The sequence below is a fragment of the Podarcis raffonei genome, chromosome 1 (genome assembly GCF_027172205.1).
Source record: "Podarcis raffonei isolate rPodRaf1 chromosome 1, rPodRaf1.pri, whole genome shotgun sequence".
Taxonomy (NCBI): Eukaryota; Metazoa; Chordata; class Lepidosauria; order Squamata; family Lacertidae; genus Podarcis; species Podarcis raffonei.
The window spans coordinates 59,145,592-59,166,308 of record NC_070602.1 but is presented as its reverse complement, the minus strand read 5'-3'; the positions used below and the strand labels follow the sequence as shown (position 1 = coordinate 59,166,308).

The 20,717-nt window shown below is 42.7% G+C and overlaps 1 protein-coding gene across 1 annotated transcript; it reads left to right on the top strand.

Moving 5' to 3' along the window:
- The first annotated feature begins 1,765 nt into the window (after positions 1-1,765).
- On the top strand, positions 1,766-20,311 carry CSRP3 (cysteine and glycine rich protein 3). Its single transcript, XM_053388932.1, has 6 exons — positions 1,766-1,898; positions 9,994-10,137; positions 14,904-15,072; positions 16,533-16,665; positions 18,935-19,028; positions 19,857-20,311. Exons 2-6 carry the CDS (start codon positions 10,026-10,028, stop codon positions 19,925-19,927), a joined length of 579 nt encoding a protein of 192 aa, XP_053244907.1. The 5' UTR covers positions 1,766-1,898; positions 9,994-10,025; the 3' UTR covers positions 19,928-20,311.
- The last annotated feature ends 406 nt before the right edge of the window (positions 20,312-20,717 follow it).

Genomic DNA, 20,717 nt, shown 5'->3' with positions numbered 1-20,717 from the left:
ACAAAAAGAGACACTTGTGGTTCCTTTGAAGACAAAAAATTATTATAGCTTCCATACACATGCTAGAGTGGCAAAATTGTAAACAAGCTTACAAGCTTAGCCCCTGGCAATTTTGCTATATCTAAAGCAAGTATATACTGACCCTGAGGTCAGTAAAAGAATCCTCCATTGGTAATTGGACTAAATCTAAATCTGCATTTTCAGAGAAACATCACCACATTTCTTCATAATGTTTTCTCCAAAGGGGCACTTTGGTCCCCTGACTCTGAATTCTAATTGGCCAAATGTCCCTTGTGACCTCCCTGCCTCTTTGTGGCAGGAAACCTACAATGATATCCCTCATATCCACTCCATACATGCATTAACTAGCAATTAATGTTCCTTTCTCTCCAGCACTATCATTAATCTACCTCTGAACTAGAGCTAAAACTCTTCAGGAAATGTCTTTCCTATTACTAAGTAGTTCAGATTCCCAAATAGTTTAGCCTTACAGGTTTAACACTCACTTGGCCACTCTACATCTCTCTTCAAGCCTTCTCCAACCCCTGGATGCCTGCAGGAGCAAAACGTCTTCATTCTGGCTCAATCCCTTTATGTCTGCCTCCTCTACTACAGTATCTTCTTGTCTCTCGGCCATGATTGTTATTTTCTTTGAATTAGTCTGGACTCTTGTAAGCACAAGCCACTGTTATACTTTATTCTTCTTGTAATGTTGAACTAGAGTTAAAGGATTGTGAAGGTTTCATTCCACTTCTAAGCTTCTTCACAGTCCTCTCCTGGTTCCTTACTTTTGCAATGCCTAACTGCCCACCAACATCTTCCAGGGTTCCAGGTCTCTGAAACTGTTTCATTCCCTTTTTCTCTCGAAGTTTCAAGCCTTCACGTTTCTGACTTCACAACCATCTGACTAATTGATCTATTGTTAAACATGACCTATATACAGTTGTTGTTTTTACTAACCCACCCCCCTTTTACCCAAACAGGAGGAAAGGAAAATCTGGGTTAATTTTCTATTTTCCCTTAATTTCCAGATGCCTAGAATGAAACTTTGACCCTCCCTGTGCAAAATGTTGTAAGCAAACCATCACCTCTTAGATTTCTTACTCTTCTGTGAACAACTTCCTCTGAACTTTGGACTCTCCTAAGCAGGAGGTGCCCTTGAAGCAAAAAAGCAACCATTGAAACCAAGTAAAAACCCAGAACAAAATGTCTGAAAGCCCTGTTTCTTCACAAAAAGTGAACAGAGCATTCTGTAAGGCTTTGTCAGAAGTGCTGCAGCTTGACAAAGTAGAAATGAGTGCCAGCTCCATGGCTGATCCCTGACCAACTGGCTCGACTGTTACTGGCTTTAGGTTGTAGCAACGCAATTCTCGTATTATTTTCTTTATGCAACTTAGTATCCATGTAAGGTATTTCCCTAATGACCATTCATCGTGGCTGTGGACACCGTCATATTGCTGCCTATATTGTTGAGCAGTGTTTCTGCCTTTAATTTTATTTTTAAAGATCCAATCATAATTGACCTCTCACCTAGCACATGCCCTGTGTGACACATTGATTTATTAAATTTCTTTATATCTAGGCAGCTGCACTTGGAAAGGGCATCTGGGTGTAATCGGAGGGCCCTGCATTGTTCTGCAACTTGCTCATAATTGGTGCTCAATCCAAGGCTTTGTCACAAGTTATTTTAAGCCACCTGATAGCAGTAGCATTGCTCACGTACTCTTTCTCCTGTGCCCCTTCACACACACACACACACACACACACACACACACACTTCTTTCCCTTACCCTTTCCTAGCCAAAGCTTGTAACTACTTGGAAGTATTTAAAGACTTCCAGATCCTAGCTTAAGCTCTTCAAAAAGACACAGAAGACAAGGGGATACAATTCATCCTGGTAAGTCATGATGATAAAGTGTCAAAAGGCTCCAATTATGTTTAATGAGGAGCACATTGAGCATTTTCCTTTTCATTGAGAGAATGTTTTTCCCTATATCTCATTTAATTTACAAGCCAAGGTAGTGTTCTGTATTTTAAGTTTGCGGGGGCATGATGCTTTATGTGAAGATTCCCGACATGTTGATTATTAACATCTTTTTTTGGCTACTTCCAAATGTGTTGTGGTTCTCTGAATTTTTCTTCCAATAAATGAAAATCTATTTAGTACAGCACAACTAAAAATGTAATGCTGGCAAAAATTATGTTAAGTGGCGGTTGGCATCTTGATATCCAAAAATTATGAATTATAGATTTTTAAAATACTCTTAGAAAGATAAACATTATGTGCTGTGCAGTGTCAGACCTCTGATACTGAATGAAACGTTTGCTGCTCCTGATACTAGCACTAGTAGTAATTTGGAAACAATTATAATTTACTAGTAGTAGTAGTAATTTGGAAACAATTATAATTTACGACAGCCAGATCTTCAGTTTTCATTATTAGATGGTGTTGTTTTAAACTGGAATCAGGCCTTAAGTTTCCTGATAGAGAACTGTGGGTGCACTAGGCATCTAATTATCTTAACCATCTTATGTCACAAGAAATAGTAATTCGGTTATTTTGCTCTAGCCGAAATCGTTTAAGAGTGAAGTTATATTTCTGTGTTTTTCTTCATGAAGAAATAAAGAAAATAGAAGTTTATTGAAGACTATTTGTTCTTTAAAAGACTCTATGACAGTAGTGTTCCTAAGTCAATATTCCTTAAACTTGAAATCTTCAGTATCCACTATCATCAAATGCATTCAATATTTATGTGAGAGAACAGGTTTAGTGTAATGCTCTTAGAAATGGCAGTATTGATAGTCCACAGCAGTTCTTCTATAGGTTTCCCAGTATTATGTTTTCTTTATAACTCATATCAGGTCAGATTATTTTGGGGTGGTTTTTTATGCTTTAAGTGAGAAAGAAAGCAACTCCTTTTGGTAATATATCAACACAAAATCTGCTCCATATTCTTTTTGACATTTAGAGGGTGATTTTTATGAAGGAAGGATAGAACTTGATAAATCTTTCGCTATTCGAAATCCTTTGACTCAGTTAAGAATACCTCAGTTGTGGTTTTGTCTAGCACCACTGAGAGAAACTCAGCACAACTTTTATTTTGGGGGTGAGGTTGCTATAGTAAGAAAACGACTCTCCTGGCAAGGACTGGGTCAAGAACAACTTGACAAATGTTGATGTGATGTTCTAATGTCAAGTTAGCATTTGATCATCCAAGAAAATATGACTCAGAGACATCAAGAAAGCGCCATGAGCAAAGCAGATACCCACCTACTAGATTCTGCGGTACATCTGAAACATGAGTCAATGAAGAGGACATTGTGCTTACTTTTTTGCCACCTGCCAAGCAGCTGTGATCATATCACCTCTCCATGCTCACAGAATATGGCCAAAGTATTCATTTCCCCTTTTCTCTCTGAGCTTAATGACAGTCACCTAAGATGAAGTATCTAGACCAGGAGTAGTCAACCTTTTTATACCTACCACCCACCAATGCATCTTTCTTGATGGTAAAATTTCCTTACCTCGAACCAGTGCTTGATGGAAGGAGGATTCAGCTTGTGCGGTAGAACCCCCTACCACCCACCTAGCATCCTGAAACGCCCCCTAGTGGGCAGCAGGGACCAGGTTGACAACCCCTGGTCTAGACCCCTTTTCTCTCTTCCAGCCATTACCAAACCTAAGAGGTGATTGGTACTGTAAAAGCATGCAGCATGATGTGTGGTTCTGGATTAATTTCATTTTGACCTCTTAAATACAAAGGTTAGCATAACTAAGCACATTGCCAGGTCCAGGTTTCAAGGAGCCTGTCTATACAAGATACTTTCACCAATCTCCTACTGAGCAAAGTTCCTCTGCTCAGAACTTTAACAGAGACACCTGCTAGATTGCTTTTGCTATGTGAAATTCGCGCCTGGGCCCTACAACCAAGGTGAGGCAAATGATCTTTTTCTTAGGCCTTGGTTGCACCATACAATTAAAGCAGCATCACATCAGCTTGAACATCCAGATATTTGGCTTCTCTCAAAGAATCCTGGGAACTACAGTTAGTAAGAGCTGAGAGTTATTAGGAGGCCTGTATTTCCCTCACAGAGCTACAATTTCCAGAGTTCTCCAGAAACAGGGATTGATCGTTAAGCCACACTGAGAATTACAGCTCTGTGAGGGGAATCGAGGTCTCCAAACGACTCTCAGCACACTTAACAAACTGCAGCTCTCATAGTTCTTTGCGGGAAGTCATGACTGTTTAAAGAGGCATCGTACTGCTTTAAATGTATACTGCAGATAGGGCCTCAAAGACATTCACCAACTGTGAGAAGGTGAAACAACAGTGTGGGAGGCAGCATGCCTTTGAATACCAGCTCCTGGGCATCACAAGTTGGGAGAGTGCAGATATGCTCATGCCCTGCTTGTGAGCTTCTCATAGGCTGGCTACTGTGAGAACAGGATGCTGGACTAGATGGGCCTTTTGCCTGGCCCAGCAAGGCCTTCTTAGGTTCTGAATGTGCCAGTGCTGCGAAACAACACTTCAGAGTTGGAGATTTGGCCTGCGTTGCTAGCAATAGCACAGGTGATCAGCATCGGCCAATAGATAAGCATGCATGCTATGTAACTCTTTGGAGCAGATCAGCTACTTATTTTGAGCTTGTTAGCACTGATAATTAGATAACTGTAATTAAGAATGTCAAACATCTGTTAAAGGTCCTGCCACAGCTTGAGTACAGTGATGCAGAGACCTCTCATGAATGCAACATGTTGAAGAATCTGGTAATAACAGCAGTAATGGAACAGTAGAAATCAGGGGCGTAGCCATGATTTTTGTTAGGGGGAAGCAGGCTTTTGTTAGGGGGGGTCCAGAACCTCAGATTTGTATTGATTTGGGGGAGCAGGTGCCCCCTGCCCTCCTTGCTATGCCCATGGTAGAGATAGTGGCTGTTGAACCTACTCAAAAGAAGACTATTAGGAGTGATCAAGCTATCCAAACACTGTCCAGACTTAAAGACATGTTTATGTCTAGTGCATTTATATAAGTACGCATTTTAGAAAGCGTGTGTAAGTCTGTGGTAAGCTTTCTAATGTTAGAAGTGTCACTCAAATTTATTGTTCGTTTTAATCTATAAAAAAAGAGGGAAAGGGGAAATGTAGTATAGTTGTTGTTTATTTATGAATAATTATTTATGAATACTCCTGCAGGACCATAGTTTCCAGGAGAGAAACTGGAACTTTTCTGTAAGAGTTAGAAGAAGAAAATGGAAGCCAGGAAGTAGACCAGGGGGTTAAGAAGGAGCTGACAATTTCAGGACTATTACAACAGGCTACCCTGTGGCTCTCCCTTCATCATCAGCCATGCTGGCTGGGGCTGATGGGAGGTGGAGTCAAATAAGATTTGGAGGGCCACAGGTTAGCCACTCCTGTGGCACAGGAATAAGAGGTTAAAATAGGGTTGCCATATTTCAAAAAGTGAAAATCTGGGCACAAAAGTTGTTGAGCATTGGGGGGGGGGCAAAGTTGTTGGTCTTTTTTTGAAAAATCTCTTTTCCCCCCCCCATGAAGTTTTTGCCTATTTTGGGGAAAACTTGCCAAAAAATCAGCACTGCTGATATGGGCTGCCATTCCTCTCGGATGCTCTTTTGTACGGATGAATCCCAGCTGTGTCCGGGAAATTCCGGATGTATGACAACTCACTATTGAGAGAGATTTCATTGTTGGACAAACCTCAAAGAGACACAACAGAAGGAAACTGCTCCATTATCTTACTCTTTTCACTGCTTACCTGCTCAGATAGGACAACTGAACAGGCAGTGAGATTGGCCCTGGGCTCTAGGATTATGCAAAGGAGAGGACAACTCTTCTCTGTTTATTTTCTCCACACCATGCATAATCCAATAAACCTCTGTAATGTGTCTTTCCTCCCCATTTCCCCCTAAACTATAAACCCCTAAATGTTTTAACCTCTCTTCATAGGTCATTTGCTCCAGCTGCTTGATTATTTTGGGCTTTTCCTTTTTTACTTCTTTTCCAATCCTACAATATCATTTTTGAGCCGATACACTTTCAAATGCTCTGCGCAGACGTGTGCATCGCTGTGCTGTAAAATCCAGCATGTGGGAATTCATTCTGCAGTCTGCCTTCATAACCAACCGTATCATATCAGAGACACGATGCCTGCGGGAAAGAATTCCTTTTAACTTCCATCGCTGAGCAACACCACATAGCAAGCTGTGATAAAATAGCATCTGCTCAGGGGGGAATAAGTGAGAAGACTGAGCTAAAGAAAGGAAAGGAGCTCAGCTAGAAACATAAGGTGGAAGAGAATATAGCTGCCTACTAGATAGGGTAGGCAAAAGAGGATACTGCTGTACATAGGGTGGTTTGGATGTATAGCTGAAAATTTAGGAGGAAAAAATGGAATAGAAATGTGATTCATTGCACTATGGTGGGAAATAATAATAATAATAATTTATTATTTATACCCCGCCCATCTGGCTGGGCCTCCCCAGCCACTCTGGGCGGCTTCCATAAAAACCAAAAATACAGTAAAATATCACACGTTAAAAACTTCCCTGAACAGGGCTGCCTTAAGATGTCTTCTGAATGTCAGGTAGTTGTTTATCTGTTTGACATCTGCTGGAAGGGCGTTCCACAGGGCGGGCGCCACTACCGAGAAGGCCCTCTGCCTGGTTCCCTGTAGCTTTGCTTCTCGCAATGAGGGAACCGCCAGAAGGCCCTCGGCGCTGGACCTCAGCATCCGGGCAGAATGATGGGGGTGGAGACGCTCCTTCAGGTATACTGGACCGAGGCCGTTTAGGGCTTTAAAGGTCAGCACCAACACTTTGAATTGTGCTCGGAAACGTACTGGGAGCCAATGTAGGTCTTTCAAGACCGGTGTTATATGGTCTCGGCGGCCGCCCCCAGTCACCAGTCTAGCTGCTGCATTCTGGATTAGTTGTAGTTTCCGAGTCACCTTCAAAGGTAGCCCCACATAGAGCGCATTGCAGTAGTCCAAGCGGGAGATAACCAGAGCATGCACCACTCTGGCGAGACAGTCCGCAGGCAGATAGGGTCTCAGCCTACGTACCAGATGGAGCTGGTAAACAGCTGCCCTGGACACAGATTTGACCTGTGCCTCCATGGACAGCTGTGAGTCCAAAATGACTCCCAGGCTGCGCACCTGGTCCTTCAGGGGCACAGTTACCCCATTCAGGACCAGGGAATCCTCCACACCTGCCCGCCTCCTGTCCTCCAAAAACAGTACTTCTGTCTTGTCAGGATTCAACCTCAATCTGTTAGCCGCCATCCATCCTCCAACCGCCTCCAGACACTCACACAGGACCTTCACCGCCCTCACTGGTTCTGATTTAAAAGAGAGGTAGAGCTGGGTATCATCCGCATACTGATGAACACCCAGCCCAAACCTCCTGATGATCTCTCCCAGCGGCTGCATGTAAATGTTGAAAAGCATGGGGGAGAGGACAGAACCCTGAGGCACCCCACAAGTGAGAGCCCAGGGATCTGAACACTCATCCCCCCCACCACTTTCTGAACACGGCCCAGGAGGAAGGAGCGGAACCACTGTATGACAGTGCCTCCAGCTCCCAGCCCCTCAAGACGGTCCAGAAGGATGTTATGGTCGATGGTATCAAACACCGCTGAGAGATCCAGCAGAACTAGGAAACAACTCCTAGGGAAAGACTCTGACCAGCTGAGCTGTGTGGCTGCTCACTCTGCTGTCCAAATGCTGTTGATGGGCAGATTCAAGGTCCCTTCACTCTCTTATTTTTAATCTTTAAAAATCTTTAAAATATGATGCACAGCCACACTCAGGTCCAAATGTAGCTCTCCAGACCTCTTTGTCAGGCCCAGGCCACACCAATTACTGGTTTTGCTTCCCACCCCAAGTGTTTTTGCCTGGCTGGACTTTGTCCTCAACCTCTGATAATGCCTCTTGCTTGCCTGGATGGAGGATAGAAAAGATAAAAAATGTATTTGTTATTACACTCACTTTTGCCTCTGACCCCACCCACCACTGCCAGGTGGTCCAGAAGAGAACTCAGCCCCCAGGCTGAAAGTTTTCCCACCCCTGTTTTAAATCGATAGAGTTATCCTATACCATTACAATGGCATATTTCTCCTAGCAGTTTACTAGGGACTAGACTGCCAGGTATACCCTTATTCCTGATGAATAAACGTGGTCAGGAGTACCCCCAATGTATCATTGCAAGAGTCAGTTCAAATGTTTTAGGAATACAACTCTATCTCCTCTCACTCCTCCTGGGCTGAGTACGTGTAGTTAGGCAACATTTCCTTTTCAAAGGCAGAATCCTTCATGTCCCCTTAATAGGCACAGCATATTCCCACTATAATGTGGCAGAACCATTACTTTATTCTCAATGTGGAGATGAATCCAAAAAGTTCAGCAGCGCCTTAATCTCTGAGGCAATTGCATGCAAGTGGAGTAAAAGAGAAATACTTGGAAAGAACAAACTGCAGTTTGAGAAGGCAGGTGTGAACACATCACAGGCTTTGATGAAACGGTAATTGGAGCAGCAAGAGATGTCAGCTGTGTACCCGGTTCAGAACTGGAGGGGATTTCTGTACCATTAATAGCTGCACAGAAGGCAACATTTCTTGGAGTGCATCTTTTTTTAAAAAAGGCAGAGCTGAAAGTTAAATTCAGCTTAAAATGTCTGTGCAAAATTGGCAGGAAAATTTAGGGAGCTTTGCAAATTAAGCCCCTATCCTATATGAAGTTTACAACAGGTCACTGAGATTGTTGGCAGTGGGGTATTGTTGTTGTTAGATTTTCCTCAAGGGCCAACATTGTTGCCAAAATCCAACATCGCCTGGCCTCTGTGAGTGCAGCTTTCTCCACATTGAAGTGCAGTGTGTTTGAGGACTGGGACATTTGCAGGGAAAACAAAATGCTTGTTTACAAAGCTATTGTACGACCAACCTTATTGTATGCTTGTGAAACGTCTACTCCAACTCCTTGAAAGATTCAATCAACAGTATCTTCGAAAGTTGGGAATACACATCACTTGGGAATACAGGCAAACTAATGCCAGTGTACTGGAAAGATCACCAGGGTTGAAGCAATGATTCTTCAACATCAGCTTCATTGGACCGGTCATGTTGTACAGATGCCTGATTATTGTCTTCCAAAGCAACTACTCTATTCCGAACTTAGAAATGGAAAGCATAATGCTGGTGGTCAACAAAAGAGGCTTAAAGACTCTCTCAAGGCAAATCTAAAAAAATGTAGTATAAACACCAACAATTGGGGAACACTGGCCTGTGAGCGCTCCAATTGGAGAACAGTCTTTACCAAAGGTGTCATGGGCTTTGAAGATGCTCAAACTCAGGACGAGAGGGAGAAATGCGCTAAGAGGAAGGCACGCTTGGCAAACCCTCACCATGATCAACTCCCACCCAGAAGCCTCTGTCCCCACTGTGGAAGGACATGTGGATCCAGAATTGGCCTCCACAGTCACTTACAGCCTCATTGTTAAAACCATGTTTATGGAAAACAATCTTACTTGGCTACGATCGCCAAAGAAGAAGATTGTTGTTGTTAGATTTTCCCACAGAAAGGTAAAATTCAGATTGGGGGGTGGGGGATATGGTCTGGCCTTTTGATGCCAGAAGGAGATTTGATGCAAGAGGAACACTGAATAAACACCCATCTGGAAGTCCCCAAAGTCTCAGGAAGGCATATCAGTTTCACAGTAGCGGTAGCAACCTCTGCTTGCCTTTCTTTTCTGCCGCTGCCATTAGAGGTGGTGGAGTTCCTCTGAGTGGTCACCCTCTAGGAGCCCACCATTGCTTCCCCCAGAATGCTCTAGAATAATACCACATCATGATGTAGCTTCCTTCTAGGGGGCATTCTGAAGGGCTGCTGGAACGCTGACCACTACTAAAGAGAGAGGTATGAGAGAGCAAACTGGGTTACTAATATGTTCTCATTCTGACTCATTTGTATTTTGGTTTAAAGGTCTCATTGCAAACCAGTTGAAAGTTTCAAGGATGCCAAACTGGGGAGGTGGAGCCAAATGTGGTGCGTGTGACAAGACTGTCTACCATGCTGAAGAAATCCAGTGTAATGGCCGTAGTTTTCATAAGACATGCTTCCATTGCAGTAAGTGGATCTCTGCTATTTTATTTCACCAGCGAATACACAATGTACTACAGTAAGGTTACCAGATTTTTTTCAATGAATCCGGGAACACTTTTCAACTTCAATGGATTTTGTATGGGGACTGATTTGTAAATCCAGGGACTGTCCCTGGGAAATGGGGACATCTGGTAACCTTATACTACAGTTGATTGTGGCACTAATCCTACTCGTCTAAACTGAAAGGAATATGTGGGAAACGGAGGTTTATGGTGGAATAGTTATTATCTGAGGGGTAGAGGAGGTTGTCAACCTGGGAAGGTAGCCCATCTAGGAGAAGGAAAACTCTAATCCTAACTCTCTGCTGCACAAATTCAGGGTGGAGCCCCAAAGATGGTTGGATGACACCTTGCATGCTTCCTTCCAGCAACACCTGCAGCCAAGCTGTGCCCAACATATTGCTCTGTTTCCTTGGGACCACATCAGCTAGGTCGAGCGTGGGGTCTTGTTGCCTGGGCAGCCCAGAACCTCCATACACACTGCCCAGGCTTGTGCCCTGGGGAGGTCACGCTGCTAACACAGTGCTGCTAACACAGTGGTTTGACTGGAGGCACACACCACTGTCTCTTGGGACAGACGAATGCCGACAAGTTATGATCTTCAGTGAAGAATAGGGAAGAAATTACACTCAGTTTAACTCAACAACAACACCTTTATTATTTATATGGGTGGTGCTGTGGGTTAAACCACAGAGCCTAGGACTTGCCGATCAGAAGGTCGGCGGTTTGAATCTCCGTAACGGGGTGAGCTCCCATTGCTCGGTCCCTGCTCCTGCCAACCTAGCAGTTCAAAAGCACATCAAAGTGCAAGTAGATAAATAGGTACCGCTCCAGCAGGAAGGTAAACAGCGTTTACGTGCGCTGTTCTGGTTCGCCAGAAGCGGCTTAGTCATGCTGGCCACATGACCCGGAAGCTGTATGCCGGCTCCCTCGGCCAATAAAGCGAGATGAGTGCTGCAACCCCAGATTCGGTCACGACTGGACCTAATGGTCAGGGGTCCCTTTACCCTTTACCTTTTACATCTAACAGGGCTGCTCCAACTACTCTGGCTGACTCCCAACAAAATATTAAGAAACAATAAAAGCAGATGTTTCAAATCAAACAATACGAGCATCAGATAAAGTTAAGGGGGAGAGGACAAGGTTTAAAAAAGGAATTGCTTAGCAAGGCATGGACCGAGAAGGATTGATGGCTGGCAGACAGCAGCTTGTTTTCCTTACTGATTGTCCCTGATTGGTAAGACATTCTCCTCTAATGTTCAACCCTCATTTACTTTCCCGTAATTTAAACTGAGATCCATTGAAGATAGGATAAAGAGTGATGGTTTTAAAGTACAGGAAAGCTGAGTTCTGGTTAGACTTTAGAAAGGACTTCCTGCCTCTACAACCCTGATCAGTAATTATTTTTCTTGCTGGCTCTCTGAATGACAGACTGACAGTGAGCGGTGCAGGGCAGGTCTACCCACACTTTAAGTGGGCTATTCACAATTCAGTTTCTCTGTACATAGTTTCTGCCTCTACTAGGGAGGCAGGCAGCACTCTGCCTCAGCAGGTGATGGCATTTCTCTTCCTGAAAGTATAAAAAAGGGGGGAAAGCCCAAAGATGTCCTCTACCAACAGTAAACCACATAAACTGATATCAAAATCCTGATTTATTGGAATGAACAGGAGCATTTGTGAAGCACATGCTACTATCATTAAAGACATTCTAATAGGTTGAAGATGTCAATATACCTTTTATGTTATTGGATACAAGTTTTCTGTTATAAAGTGCACCAATTCTGTCCATCTTGAGCTTCATGCCTTGTTGGCATAGTCAGCAGGTGAGTATTGCCAGAAATTGCAGATACCCTTTGTTTGAAGACTTTGATGTAAATCTAGGTTTATTGCTGTCAGTTGTGGGCTGAGGTCCCATACGTGCTTACTTGGAAATTAGTTCCATTGAAGTGAGCAGGATTTATTTCTGAGTGAACATGCCTTTACTTGCATTGTGAATGTGTAATATCTTCTAGCTGTGCTGCTGTTGGTATGGTTTGGGTTATACATTCTTTTGTATTGCTTTTTGAAACTTTGTTAGTTTTATATACAGAGGAACCTCGGTTTTCGAGCGTCTCGGAGGCCAAACAATTCGGAATCCGAATGCCAAAAACCTGGAAGTAATTGCTTCCGTTATTGAACACGCCTTGGAAGTCAAATGGCTTCCATGGCATGTTTTTCCATTTTCCCCATTGTACTTGCCAACCGCCATTGCTTTTCTATTTTCTCGGTCTTCTGGAATGGATTACATTTGAAAACCAAGATTCCACTGTATATGTATATGATCGTATGCTCATGCTGTACAATATGCTGGGTACATTATTCAAATACGGGGGCATAATTAATAAATTAATATATTGATTATGAAGAATAATAATAACTTAAAGCAAAGCAAAAAGAATCTCGATTCCCCTGGTAAAACACTAAAACCACACCAGTCCATAAAAGTAACAAAATCAGCTACAGCCAAAATTCAATCAGAGATTAAATAAAAAAATCATCAAAAACTAGAGAGGTAAAAGCAGCTCATAATGTGCCATCAAATGCACAATATCACCATCCTCTTCCTATTTCTATAGTATAATGCAGGCAGAAAAGTCCCCTTCCTCCATTTAAAAAAAAATTAAATGCCCACTTATTATCTGCAGGCCTGTGACTGACTTGAAAGATACTCTTTCATGTGTGGCTTGCTATTTACTTACTTTGCTTCCCAGCTGACTTTTACTTAAAGCACATCTGTGGTGGACATGTGGCATGATCGCAATTTGTAAGCCTAAAACTAATTCATGGCGGCTGTGCTGCCTCTGCCAGCAGATTGACGAATATCTCGGAGCTGTTTCAACAATAGCACTTCAAGGGCTTTGACTCCATCTGTTGCAGCAAACAGATACTCTGTCCCAGAGGGGCCAGAAATAGAAGCACTTTATCTGCATCACTCCCCTTACACACACAGACACACAAAATCATTTTTTCACAGAGAAGAATGCAGAAAGGGGACAGATCAGCTTCACATAGTGCCAGAAATGTCTTGCTTTACTGGTCTTAATTTTAGGAAAACAATGTAATCCCCGGAGCTGAGAGCGATGAAACAATCGTTGAGACGGCTAGAACGCTGGTGGAGAAAAACTCACTCTGAATTGGACCGGACACGGGTTAAAGCTCAATGTCGAGCCTACCAAGTGGCAATGGCGACAGCAAAGAGGACCTTCTTCATTGCCTCTATTGCATCTGCAGAAAACAGCAAGCAGGAGACTCTTTCAGGTGGTTCGCAATCTATCAGAACCACCTTCATCACTGGGGCCTAGTAGGGACCCCAAGATCTCCTGCAATGCTTTTGCAAAGTTTTTTGCACATAAAGTCGCTCAGATTCGGAAGGCGGTAGACTTCGCCGTGGAAGCAGGGCCGGGGTGAGAAAGTGCTAGAGTCCTGTTACATGGGATCAATTCCAATCTGTTACCTCCGAGGATGTGGACAGGCTGCTTGGACGAGTGACGTTTCCGAGCACAATTCAAAGTGTTGGTGCTGACCTTTAAAGCCCTAAACAGCCTCAGTCCTGTATACCTGAAGGAGCGTCTCCACCCCCATCATTCAGCCCGGACACTGAGATCCAGCGCCGAGGGCCTTCTGGCGGTTCCCTCATTGCGAGAAGTGAGGTTACAGGGAACAAGACAGAGGGCCTTCTTGGTAGTAGCGCCCGCCCTGTGGAACACCCTCCCGTCAGATGTCAAGGAAATAAGCAGCTATCCTATTTTTAAAAGACACCTGAAAGCAGGCCTGTTTAGGGAAGTTTTTAATATTTAATGCTGTATTGTTTTTAACACTCAATTGGGAGCTGCCCAGAGTGGCTGGGGAAACTCAGCCAGATGGGTGGAGTATAAATAATAAATTATGATTATGATTATGATTATCATCATCATCATCATCATCTAAGAGTAAATCTCATTGAACTCTGTAGAAATTTGGTTTCTCTCTTTCCCCTACTCTCCTATTTCTTCACTATTTAGGACTGGATCCAAAATCCAGTGATAGAAAATTAATTATCTCCAGTGACATTTCTTCCATTTTATACCACTCATTATATCAGGATGTTTTATGTCTGAAGAGAATATGGCATTTTCCACAACTGAAGCAAAGTATGAATAAGAATTGGAGCAGGTTACAATTCTGGTGATGGCTTTCTGTTAATATGTGTAGAGGTAATAATCACTTTTAGAATCAGACAGCAATTACTTCCCAAAGTGGTGCTTAGATGTAATACACATTTATGAGACACAAGCAAGGCTTAATAAGACCAGACCTTAAAAAATATATGCAGCATTTATGAATATCCAAAGCACTTCACATAGATCTTCTTAGTAATCTTTACAACAGCCCTGTAAAGTAGGCCGGTCCTGTTACTCCTGTTGTGGAGAGGACAGGACTGTTGTGGCTTGCCCGAAGCAACTTAAAGAGTTTGTGGCTGAGGAGAGATTTGAAACAAAGACCTCTACCATTTAGTATTTGCTCTCCTAACTTTTCTGGGCCATTTACCTGTAATTTTACTAACATCCCAGATGTGAGCAGCATATTTTGCCACTGATTTTTAAGTAGCTTTTAGTAGACCTTTAGGCTCCAGGAACCCTCTCCTGTCCAACTCCCCCAAACCTATAGCAAACTGTAGGTGCATATGTTTCAGTGCATTTGCTTCCTTTCCAGTGGCCTGCCGAAAAGCTCTGGACAGTACGACAGTAGCAGCCCACGAATCTGAAATCTACTGCAAAACTTGTTACGGGAGAAAATATGGCCCAAAAGGGATTGGCTTTGGACAAGGTGCAGGCTGCCTCAGCACAGACACTGGAGAGCATCTTGGGCTGGATCTACAGCAGTGAGTGGAATCCTTGGTTTTTAAAAAAATAATAATTATGGCCTCTGTTGCATCAAGTCACTTCATTAGTTTCCATAACAACACACAGGGGAAGCTGTAGCGCAGACTTTTCTTCAATAGATCTAATAATTTTTATCCATTTTAATGATGTCCTGTCCCTGCAGAATATTACTTGAAAAATATTTCCTATGCCAGTGGGCAATTACACTACAGAAAGAGCCCTTGCTTTACATATTGTCACAGTCTTTACTATTCACCGCAATTGTGACTCATTAAGTGCAGTACAATCAAAGGGATCGGTTCTCAGTACAATGATGAAATTATTTTCCTGCGTTGTACTGAGATGTTATTAATACTTGAATAGCCACAATACAATCTGTATTGTCTAAGGAAGGCGGGCAAAAAAATGACTGTGGGTATTTTATATTGGGGGGTGGGGGCTGTTTCATTTGGATAATTCTATGTTCATAAAGACATGGAATGAAAGGTTACAATTGCAACACAGTAAGAATAAGAAAAGGAGCATTACAAGATGTGTGGTGGCATGAATAGAATCAGATTATTATTATTTCCCAAAGCTGTAACCTTAAGGAAACTTATTTGAAAATTGATAGGTATTACTTCCAAGTACAGTGGTACCTCCGTTTTTTAATGTCTCGGTTGACGAACATTTTGGTTTTCGAATGCCGTAAACCTGGAAGTACTGGTAAATGCTTTGGTTTTCGAACATGCCTCGGAAGTCGAACATGCCATGCAGCTTCCGCTGAGTGCAAGATCCTGAGGCCTAGCTATCGGCTTTTGAGTTTTCAGTTTTCAAATGTTTCAGAACTCAAACGGTCTTCGGGAATGGATTACGTTTGAAAACCGAGGTACCACTGCACATTACATCTCATGGAGGAGAGGGTTATTGAAGGGTAGTAGGCATGGCGGCGGCATGGTGGCACTGTGGGTTAAGCCACAGAGCCTAGGACTTGCCGATCAGAAGGTCGGCAGTTCAAATCCCCGCGACGGGGTGAGCTCCCGTTGCTCGGTCCCTGCTTCTGCCAACCTAGCAGTTCGAAAGCACACCAGTGCAAGTAGATAAATAGGTACCGCTCTGGTGGGAAGGTAAACGGTGTTTCCGTGCGCTGCTCTGGTTCGCCAGAAGTGGCTTAGTCATGCTGGCCACATGACCCGGAAGCTGTACGCCGGCTCCCTCGGCCAATAAAGTGAGATGAGCGCCGCAACCCTAGAGTCGGTCACGACTGGACCTAATGGTCAGGGGTCCCTTTACCTTTACCTTAGGCATGGCAGCTACTTTCTGCCTCCACAGAATGCCCCCTCTTTTTGTATAAAGTATTTGTATTCTTGTGATTATTGTTTTGTTACGGATGCCACGACACATGTCTTCTGCTTGTAATGCTTAATTTAGCTGCTCCAAGATAAAAAGCTTAATGTGCACTGAACATTCTTGTCATCAGCTCACCAAAGCCAGCTCGTCCTTCCACTCCTACCAACCCTTCAAAGTTTGCCAAAAAATTTGGCGATGTTGATAAATGCCCTCGTTGTGGGAAGTCAGTGTATGCTGCAGAGAAGATAATGGGAGGAGGAAAGGTAAGAAACAAGCTAAGCAGGTAAAGTGCCATTGCATTATAGCAGAGGGGCAGCTGCCAAAATTGAAATTTTAATCAAAGAGAATGGAAAGCGCATGAGAGTGCTAACTGCTTGGTGTTGCTTCTGAAAAGACACATTTAGGGTTGACTTGTAAAGGCATGTTTCTGTTCTACATTTAATTCAAACAATCAACTTCCCTGTTGGAATAGCTAAACCCATAGACCAGATTAAAAGAAAACAAAATAAGCTGCATTTAAATTCCACATAGAAATAAAATGTTTTAAGACTTCACATAAAATCATATACAACATAATTTTACTAATTTTACTGCAACAGCTTTGCTTTTATTAAGGCAACTAAAAAATATTATTTAACAAATGTAAAAACCATTCTAAGCTGAAGCCATTGTAGGTGGGAGGTACAAGATAAAAATAGACTAAAACACAGCTCTAAAAACATCAAACTCTATAGCCATCTTCACAAATTCTTTTTAAAAAACACAATTAATATTCCACAAATGACTGGGTCAAACCCCAGGGAAAAACGTATTAAACAAAAATGTCTTCAGTAGGCATGCAAACATCATGACATGAATGCTCTTGTCTAATTTCAGCTGGTAATTGAGTTTATATCCTTAAAACTCAAGATTTCTACCATAGTTGCCTGAAATGGATTCTAAATGTATTTTCCTGAGGCTGCAGGGCTTGATTGCAGAAGACGCTAACTTCCCAGTCAAATACCGATTAGCTTCTTGTAATAGAAAGCTTCATGTTTATTCCTCTCCCCAATATTTCTGCTGCCCCACGGAAGGACACCAGTGCAATGGGGCTTTCCAGTCTCCCCGCACCTGCCACATGCCTCCTATTTGCTATGGGGCGGGGTTCTCTGAGAACCCCCAGAATGGTGAGTGGGGCGAGAAGAGGCGAGATCATTCTGTCAGGCAAGCAGAACTGCCTGTACTAACAGCATGTTTGTAAAAGCGTGATGTCAAATTCCTCCTATGTTCTGTATAGTGTTCTCCAATATCAGGAAATGGAAATTGGTACTTGATGTGAATTTCTATTTACAGATGGAACTGGAGGACATTCTCTGGGTCAAATGATGTCTCCCTCTAACCAGGATAGGCAGGCCCTTCCAACTCTTTTGCCTCCTCTTCCAGGGAGAGGAATTGCCTTGCCCTCCAGTCCAAATTGTCAAAGGAGGAACAACTCACGTGTTGAAATTCCAGCATTGCAGGGGTTTGGACGAGATGTCTCTTGGGATCCTTACAACTCCCCAGTCCTATTATTCCTCAGCCCCCACAAAACAAAAATGCACAGGAACCATATAAAACATGGAAACTTAGAAAGTAGATCAACAATTGGATGGAACAAACAAACACAAGCACTAAACACGATATGTATGATGCAGGCAGAAGCCCTAAAACCCAGCCCACACGAGAGGTGGTCTTAAGAGGAAGGAGAGGTGGGCAGAATGTCCTCCAACACTTATTTGAAAAAAGAAATTCGCTTTCCATTTATACCAGATGGGGTTGGAGGCCATTCTTTGAGTAGAATATAATAAAGCCGTGACCATATAAATCCAGGAAGACTTTGTCTGACAAACAGCTAGGCTACCCTCTGGAGAACCTTCCTTCCAAAGGACAAATCATCTGAGGAAGATGAGTCAATCTTGGAATGTGTGTTGGGATTGCCAAGTGGCTGCTTGACAAATGTACAAGAGAGGAAAGCAACCCAGTAGAGCACTGAGGTAACAGTCCCTTTCAGAGAATGGGGCATCATTTCTTTGGGTGTCCACCAACTCCATCTTGTAAATAAAGCTAACATCCAGTAATATAGCAAAGCAATTCACTATATTCTTGAAATCCTTTCCAAGATGGCGTTCCCACCTTTTTCTTTTGCTGTGCCTAGAGCAGGGCAGGAAGCCTTCCTCAAGTGGCAAAGGCAGGGAGTAGATCAGGAGTTAGGGGGTGGTCCTGCCTCTGATGTCTTCCTCAAAAGTTTAACTTCCTGCCAGTGGTGAGATAGGCAGAGACAACCCATATCAAGGATCACATTTCCTTTCTACAGGAGAATAATAGATTCCATCGCTTCCAGTCAGTCTGGTAATAGATTTCCACCTGAGCTGTTGAAAATGTGAAATCTGGGGAGAGGTGTGTGGGTGTCTGTGTAAAGGGAGTTAATCTCTTTATTTACCAATGCAAAAATCTTGGAAAGGAAAACCTGCAATGTCTATGATTTCCTTAATACTCTTTTGCTTTCCGTTTCAGCCGTGGCACAAGACATGCTTCCGATGTGCTTTCTGTGGGAAGAGTCTAGAGTCTACAAATGTCACAGATAAAGATGGAGAGATTTACTGTAAAGGCAAGTGTAGTTGTCGTGCCTCAAACCTAATTCAGACAAATTGAGGTGCCTCCCTTGAAGACTTGTGGAGTTACCAAAAAATCTTGTTTTCAGAGTGAAACTCCGCTGCCACTTGGTTTTCTTAAAGGTCCTTAAAGAAAGAAGCTGCCTCTACTGCTCACATTTGGGCTGCAATAGCACTGAGTTTCTACCAGAAACTGGAAATATTATTAAACCAAAGGGGAGGGGGTCAGGATGGGAATGCTAGCTTTATGAATTTTAGGTGCAAATTTTCACAGGATCAAATTGTCTTCTCAGGACTGGGCTAAACTAAACATGTGAGAAAACATATCAAGCTCCTCCCTCAAGTATGAGATACCCCCATGTCTTGACACCACACTATTCTGAATCTTCCCACCCCAACCTGCCAGTGATGCTGAGGCAAGGAAATGCAGGATACCCTCTTCCCCTGGCGTCTTTCCTCTCCTTCTCACCCATGTGAAACTAGGCAAAGGGCCACTGATCTGTTAGTACAGTGGGGTTTTGCCTCCACCCCAATTGGCTCTTCAGGCTCAGAACCCCCAGAACAGCACACAGGCAGAGGGGAGGGGGATCATTCCATCTGGCAAGTGGAAAACTTGCAGTTTTTGTAGTGCTATACTGAATTCCTCCCAATCTCATTTAAATTACACATACTTTGGCTTAGTTACAATATGTTATTGGTTGTTCCAAAGGCTTCTTTTGGAGAAGCTGAGTTTCAGGGACGGCATTGAAGGAAGTATGGGATATGTGTTTTGTTGAGTGCCACATGAAAACAGCTCAAACTTTATGCCTTTCTTTCTTTTCCAGTTTGCTATGCAAAGAATTTTGGTCCTAAAGGAATTGGATTTGGTGGCCTCACTCAAGTTGAACAGGCTTAGACTTGTCCAAATAGTAACACATGAACAAGAACGTATTAAGAATACTTTTTTCATCTGAAGAAGTACTCTCCTTTCTTCCACACGTTTTGTAGAATGGTGCAGGAAAGCTTGTTGTGAGAGGTAGTGTAGGAAAACATTTACTTTCTTAACAGCTACTGTTTAATATCTTAATTTCTGGACTGTTCACAAATAATTTCAGAATTGCTACCTATTTTAAATAACAGGAGCACATAGGATACCACTATAAAGATTACTGGTTTTTACATCAATGTTAAAGAAACAGAACCTGATTCCTATTTTACATTCTGTTGCTTATAAGTGCCAAAATAGCACTTTTGAAGATGTGTTGTTGGTATGTCATGAAATAAAGATATTGGACTGTAAGCAGCCACAATAATAATGTTTTTAAAAAAGCACTGTTCCAGTTACTACCAAGTTCATTCATGAGGATTATCTCATATATATTTTTTCCAATTTGAACCTCTCAAAACCATGCCATCTCTCCTTGGGAAAAACTTGGGATGGTATTATCTCATCTCCAAACAGATAATACAAGGACAGCACTGAATGTAGAACCACTTGCATGTTGGCAGCCTGATTTGAAATAAAAATATGCCTTACAAGTGCAGGTGCTGAAAAAAAGTATGTTATATTTACCTCTTGGATTACAACTGATCATTTCTCAAATTCTTCTGAGTGTCTAACAGAGCCTGTAATGTAATTCCACAATCCTGACTCTGAACTCTACAACCTTTCTAAAAATGGACAGCACTTGTAATTTTAGCAACAG